Source organism: Puntigrus tetrazona, unplaced genomic scaffold, assembly GCF_018831695.1.
Source record: "Puntigrus tetrazona isolate hp1 unplaced genomic scaffold, ASM1883169v1 S000000151, whole genome shotgun sequence".
NCBI lineage: Eukaryota > Metazoa > Chordata > Actinopteri > Cypriniformes > Cyprinidae > Puntigrus > Puntigrus tetrazona.
The window spans coordinates 715,001-722,500 of record NW_025047827.1 but is presented as its reverse complement, the minus strand read 5'-3'; the positions used below and the strand labels follow the sequence as shown (position 1 = coordinate 722,500).

The following is a 7,500-nucleotide window of genomic DNA, read 5'->3' as shown; positions in this document are numbered from 1 at the left end:
GCCGGCCGCGTTGGAGGCCACGCAGTTGAAGGCGCCGCTGTCCTTGAGCGTGGTGATCAGGATGTCCAGCGTGCCGTTGTCGTAGAGGATGGTGCGGGAGTTATTGTGCACCAGTTTGCCGTCGGGGAAGCGCCAGTGGATGGCGGGGTCGGGGTCACCCATCGCCTTGCACTTCAGAGTCACCCCCTGACCCTCCATCACGTACGGCTTGGTGACCTGCGTGAACAATAATAATAATAATATTAGTGCTACTACTAGTACCAATAAAAACAGTCAGATGACGTCAAATAAAAAAAAGAGTCACTTTGGGGGGAAAAACCTTGCTTGAAGTGTGATGGTACAGTTAAATAAAATGTATTTATAATTATTAATAATTATATAAAAGTATTATTAATAATTAGAAGTATTCAGAGAAACAAAACCAAAAACCAAAAATGTGCACTATTTTAATTTAATTTTTTTCAATTTTATTTATTTGTGATCTCTACATATGATTTTATGATTCTTATATATATATATATATATATATATATATATATATATATAAAAAATATTTTTAAAAACGCAAAATTTAAAAATTGTAAAAATGTAAAAAAAGTCTTTAATGTCAGATCTTTCTATAAAGTTATAATTGATTTTCTATGATTAGGTTTGATATATGTTTTTCTATAAAATTACAGAAATTAATATTTTAATATTTAATATTTCATAAAATTTATGAAAATGACAAAACCCAATTAAAATTACTAAAATGTTAAAATTAGAATTTTAAATTAATTACTTTAAAATGTAATAATTTAAACCAAATAAATAATATAAATCTAAAATATGACTTGCTCAAATTATTCTTAACAATCATTTAAATGATAAAATGATACTTAAAATATTATAACTATAATAATTTTTACTATTAAATTTTTAATAAAAATACTAAATTATATTGTCTTTAATGACAGATTGTTCTCTTTGTCAATCTATCTGTATGGCTATAAATAATTTTCATATTAAATATAACATATTAAATATAAAATATTTTTATGCATTAAACATTTAAACAATACAGAAACTATATGAATATGCAAATATCTGAAAACCCTGTTTTTTAGTATTATCACTCTAATGGCATAAGATCTTTTCTATGCAATTAAAGTGAAATAACTCACTCATAAGTGGGGATATATTTGTAGCAATAGCCAAAACATTTTTCTTTTTTATTCCAAAAATCATTAGCATATTACGTAAAGATTTGTAAATGTTCATAAATATAACAAAACCTTATTTTGATGAGTAATATGCATTGCGTAGAACTTAATTTGGTCAACTTTAAAGGTGATTTTCTCCATATTTTGAGCCAAATATTGTCCAAAACGTATCATGCCAATCCCGAGGGATCGCAGCACTTTTCCGCCGCTGACCTGGTGTTTGGTGATGAGCGGCGGCTCGCAGATGAACTCCTCCTCCTGAATGGACCAGAAGTACTTGTCCATGAGGTGCTCCGGAGAAGCGCAGGTCTCCAGGTCGTCCTCCCGGGTCAGCCTCCGCAGCCAGAGCAGCTCACAGTTACAGTGCAGCGGGTTCCCCCCGAAGCTGACCGCCAGGCGGGACGAGCCGGACGCCCGGGGCTCGGACAGCACCTGCGCCTGCTGGAACAGAGTGTCCGGCGGAAGAGTCTGCAGGCGGTTGGACGTCATGTCCAGACGCACCAGCTTGGTCAGCAGCGTGAAGGTGCCGGCGCCGATGTGGTCGATCAGGTTGTGGTCGAGGGTCAGGGTGTTGATGTTGGTCATCCGGGCGATGGCTTCCCACGGCAGCGTCCTCAGGTTGTTGTAGGACAGGTCCAGGTCCTCGATGGTGGAGACGAACTCGTCGAAGGAGGACGACTCGATGCCGTGGATCTGATTGTTTCCCAGGATCAGGTGCCTGAGGTTGATCAGCCCCTTCAGCTGGTCGCTGTTGATGACCGTCAGCCGGTTGCCGTCCATGTGCAGCGCTCTCAGGGCCTTCAGGCCGAGGAAAGCGTGCGGGGCGATCTGGCTGATGGTGTTGCGGGACAGCGTCAGGTGCACCAGGCTGGTCATGTTCAGGAAGTCTTTCCGGCGCACCGCCGTGATGAAGTTGTCGGTCAGGCGCAGCTCGACGGTCTTGCGGTCGATGGTGGGCGGCACGAAGAGCAGGCCGGTTTTGGCGCAGAGCAGGGTGAGCGTGGGCGAGATGGTCTGACAGATGCAGCGGCCCGGGCAGTGCTGAGCCTTCACCAGCGCCCCGAACACCAGCACGTAAAACACCAGCCTCTCCATGATTCATCAGCTGCCTAAACCTGCACAGAGAGAGAGAGAGAGAGAGAGAGAGAGAGAGAGAGAGAGAGAGAGAGAGAGAGAGAGAGAGAGAGAGAGAGAGAGAGAGAGAGAGAGAGAGAGAGAGAGAGAGAGAGAGAGAGAGAGAGAGAGAGAGAGAGAGAGAGAGAGAGAGAGAGAGAGAGAGAGAGAGAGAGAGAGAGAGAGAGAGAGAGAGAGAGAGAGAGAGAGAGAGAGAGAGAGAGAGAGAGAGAGAGAGAGAGAGAGAGAGAGAGAGAGAGAGAGAGAGAGAGAGAGAGAGAGAGAGAGAGAGAGAGACAGAGAGAGAGAGAGAGAGAGAGAGAGAGAGACAGAGAGAGAGAGACAGAGAGAGAGAGAGAGAGAGAGAGAGAGAGAGAGAGAGAGAGAGAGAGAGAGAGAGAGAGAGAGAGAGAGAGAGAGAGAGAGAGAGAGAGAGAGAGAGAGAGAGAGAGAGAGAGAGAGAGAGAGAGAGAGAGAGAGAGAGAGAGAGAGAGAGAGAGAGAGAGAGAGAGAGAGAGAGAGAGAGAGAGACAGAGAGAGAGAGAGAGAGAGAGAGAGAGAGAGAGAGAGAGAGAGAGAGAGAGAGAGAGAGAGAGAGAGAGAGAGAGAGAGAGAGAGAGAGACAGAGAGAGAGAGAGAGAGAGAGAGAGAGAGAGAGAGAGAGAGAGAGAGAGAGACAGAGAGAGAGAGAGAGAGAGACAGAGAGAGAGAGAGAGAGAGAGAGAGAGAGAGAGAGAGACAGAGAGAGAGAGAGAGAGAGAGAGAGAGAGAGAGAGAGAGAGAGAGAGAGAGAGAGAGAGAGAGAGAGAGAGAGAGAGAGAGAGAGAGAGAGAGAGAGACAGAGAGAGAGAGAGAGAGAGAGAGAGAGAGAGAGAGAGAGAGAGAGAGAGAGAGAGAGAGAGAGAGAGAGAGAGAGAGAGAGAGAGAGAGAGAGAGAGAGAGAGAGAGAGAGAGAGAGAGAGAGAGAGAGAGAGAGAGAGAGAGAGAGACAGAGAGAGAGAGAGAGAGAGAGAGAGAGAGAGAGAGAGAGAGAGAGAGAGAGAGAGAGAGAGAGAGAGAGAGAGAGAGAGAGAGAGAGAGAGAGAGAGAGAGAGAGAGAGAGAGAGAGAGAGAGAGACAATGTCAATATGTCAGTAATATTTCAATAACTTCTTGTGAGAAAGTTGAAAAACAACCAAAAATTATCCAAACTATTTATATTGTGGGGCCTTGATGAACAGACCCGAACCATAAAAGGGGGAATCGCTCTAGAACCAGGTCGTAAAATCGCGCATCCTCCGCACCCCGGACCATAAAGGCAATCAAGATGGTCCGCCGAGCGATGCAGAGCGCCGCAAAGTCTGCCAGGTGTTCGCAAGGGACTGTCGCTGCAGTGAGCTCGACCAATCCGAGCGTCCCCACGTCAAGATTGGGATGATTGAAATGCAACATCTGGTCGACAGCCCGATAACCCGTTCTGTGCACTGACCTGGGACCAGTTCTACCGCGCCACCAAGTCAAAAGGTGATAAGACTCCCGGTGAATCAACGTGGCCAGGACAGCCTCACACTTTCAACCCCCCCCCAGGGAGGCTTGCTCTGTCCCAAGACACATTCCTCAAAAGCGCGCCTTTTCCTTTTCGCTACAATAAAGGAACTGCCAGGACACACATAAAACTACTAAACGAACAATCTAAATGCCTTCCTTTCAAACAAATAAAGGTTCATCTGTAAATAACTGCTTAATAAATGTTTTGGGATGTATGTAGGAACCGCTATATACTCGTTAAATAATCCTCTAACAGAGAGCGTTCCATAAGCGCCAGATAATGCATGTTTGATATCAAATTGAAGCTTACGATGTTTCCAATATCGTGGTGAATGAATATGTGTGTTTGTGCAATGCACAACAGTGTATTCCACTTATAAGCTTTTGATAGGGAACAGAAGTGCAGGATGTCAATTCTAACTGGGATAAAGTATGCACGAAACCGGAGTCGAAAGCAGGCGTGGACACGCCCCTTCGACCTCGGGATTGGACAACTGCCCAGGGCACGGCCCAAAACTTGCACCTCAAAACGCAGGAACAGAGCTCCCTCATTGAGTCGAGAAGAGTCGGAGTCGGAGAAGAGTCGAGAAGAACTTCTTCGGAACCACAGGGAGTCGCAGGGGAATTCGGGTCGCTGCAGGAATCGCCAAGGAAACGGAGAAACTTCGGAACTGGGAGAAGTTAGAAGACTCTGAACAAGAACGACCCGATACCCTCGACTCCGGTCCGCTCCGTCACATCACTCCACGGACACTCACTGCCCCTTCCGTAACCAACCCGGTTCATCCAAAGCGAACCACCAAGCTAGAGAGACTCCATTCGAACGGCCCGGGAAAGCCCGACCACGTCATCCCACGGACGAGCCTGACCAATCAGCAAGCCGGGATTCCCCCAGACCAGCCGAGTGGTAAAACTACCTTTTCATCTCTTTACTGAATCGGCGCAGACACATATAAGCAAGGCTAAACCTAACTTCGCTTTGTTGGTGCTCTTGGTGCGATCTCAGAACTAGCTAACAGACTTTGGACAGACAATTATCCATTTTCCCTTCCAACCCGTGAATGTGTGTGTGAATGTATGTGTATGTGTGTGTGTGTATGTTTAGTCTTGTCAATTAGTAGGTACTGTTTAATACATTTTGTTTCATTATTACGAATTCTTGTTGTGTGTTATGTGACCGGAAAGTCAAACTCATGCCCAGATCCGTTGCTACCTGCTCGAGGTAAAGCTAAAATCGGATAAAAGAGGAAAGTCCAATTGATTTATTTTGCTGATCACAGAGTAAATTCATATCGGTAACATACATTTAACTTGCCCTAAAACGCTGGACGTATTAGGTGATTTAAAGGTATATTCGAATTACATACTAACGTGAATCTTTTAAGATTCAATTCCCCAAACTTGAATTAAGAGCTAATTCAAGTGATAATTCATAATTAATTATCATAATTAATAAAAGGTATAACCCTACAATATATATATATATATGTATATTACTCAGCCTCGATGAAGAATTACTCTGACAAAAATAAAGATTCAGACACATCAGTAAGTAATCGACTCGGTTCCTGAATGCAGCGTATATTTAAAAATAATAATAATAATATGAGCACAATATAATTTCATCCACGGTGAAGCCTTTGGAGAAGCAACCCACGCAACCAATTAAATGAGACGCTGCTGAATCATTCACAATCAAGTCATCTTTTCAATCTGAAGCGGCAGGTTTCTGACCCTCTCGCTCCTCCTATAGCTTCATAAAGCATTTCCCAACCTTTTCCTGTCCTCCAATATAAACACGCCTCGGAGAATCGGCCCGAATCCTTGATCTCTGCCACGTCCTTCTTATTAAACTCTCCAACAACACAATCTTCCTCTTAATCGAGGCATGTGGAAATCTCTGGCGGCTCCGAGCCGAAGTAACGCTGCGGAAAATTAGACGCCGCTTAATTGTCCTATAAATCGTGGCAATAAAGCAGAAGGGACGCGGCGGAAGACAGCGAGGGGTCAGGTCTGGATACGGTTTAGCCGTATTGATTTCTGAGATTCAGCTCGGAATTAAAAGAGCGGAGAATAAAAATAAAACCCTTCATAAGACGCTTCCAACAAATCGTCCGCTACATCAGGCGTCTTGATTAACGTTTTACGTCGTCTCTTTGGCTAATTGGGTTTGTCCTCGTGGATGAAAGCAGCAAGACGTCAAGAGTATCGTTTCCAATCGAATCCACTGCATTAAGCTTTGGGGACGTTTGCTGGCTATATATATTTTAAATCACCAAATATTTTTTTTTTGTACATATATATAGATTTATTCATTTTTATTACAACTTAAATTTATTTCAATACATCGTGTACTGAATTAAAATGAAAGAGTATGTTGAGAACGCACATATAATTTTATTTTAAATGTAATTTTAATTCGTAATCCTTATTTTACCAAACGACTTCTTTTTATTTGATTCGTTTCCTTTTTATTCGCTTCATAAAATTAAGCTGCGCTCTGCGGCCATTAAAAAAATCGAGATATTTTAAAGGTTTTTTTTTTTTTTTTCTGTTTTGATTTTATTAACTGTCTGTAAATCATTTTGCTTAAATGTTTTTGCTATTTTAGTACGGAAAATAATTGAACAATGTAAATAAAAAAAAATTTAAAAGAAAGAACTAGCTGAATAAAAATAAGTTTAATATTTATTTTATTGTGACATTACATATATATATATATATATATATATATATATATATATATATATATATATATATAATGCATATATATATATATATATATATATATATATATATATATATATATATATATATATATATATATATATATATATATATATATATATATATATATATATATATTAAATAAACTATTTTTATGGTTTTGGTTTTAGTAAATTAAAACTTTGGCAAATGTGTTCCTTTTTTAATTTTTTTAAATATTAAAAAAATATTAATCAGTAATTGTTTTGATTTACTGCAAAACAAGCAACCGATCGTTTCTGCTCACCATCAACAAATTCCATTTCAAAATCCGTTGGCAAGTACAGAAATATCACTATGAAAGCTGATTATTGAATATATTCAGACGTTTTGACCCGAAGAACCCCTGAAAACATCTGACCTTCAGGACAGCATCCCTCGCAAAACTCCGACTCTCCAGCAACCGAGAAAAATTAAGCCGAGAATATGCTTCCTGAACTCATATTGATCTGTTGACGTGCCCATCTGACCCTCTAGAAAAACCATCTTGGCTCTATTCAACTCACAAAGTCATCATCTCCAACATTCTGCTTGGAAAAGTGCAAAATGCGTTTGACTTGCAACTCCGGTCGGATACCCATAATGCACCGCGGGAAACACACTGATAATTAATAGCACTTTTAGGACATACATCAAAGGCCAAGTGAGTCAAGGGAATTAGTACTTTTATTCATCGAGGACGAGTTAAATTATATGGCATTTATAACGTTACAAAACATTAAATAAATGCTGCTCTTTTTACGTTTTTTTTAATTCATCACAGTTTCCACAAAATCTTAATATTAAACTATAACAGTATTCGACCATTTATACAGTTTTCAGCCTTTAAATGATCATTTAAAGACAATTTTGATCCGTCTTGCGTAATTTTCTACTATCACTATTAGTTTTT

At 41.0% G+C, this 7,500-nt stretch overlaps 1 protein-coding gene across 1 annotated transcript in view; it reads right to left on the bottom strand.

The window, feature by feature from the left end:
* Positions 1–7,500, bottom strand: part of lrfn1 (leucine rich repeat and fibronectin type III domain containing 1) — a 132,301-nt gene that overhangs the window by 8,415 nt on the left and 116,386 nt on the right. Inside the window, 2 exon segments of the mRNA XM_043230473.1 lie at positions 1–216; positions 1,416–2,317. The exon segment at positions 1–216 is cut by the window's left edge and continues 275 nt beyond it. Coding sequence (XP_043086408.1) covers positions 1–216; positions 1,416–2,297 — 1,098 coding nt within the window. The 5' untranslated portion in view covers positions 2,298–2,317.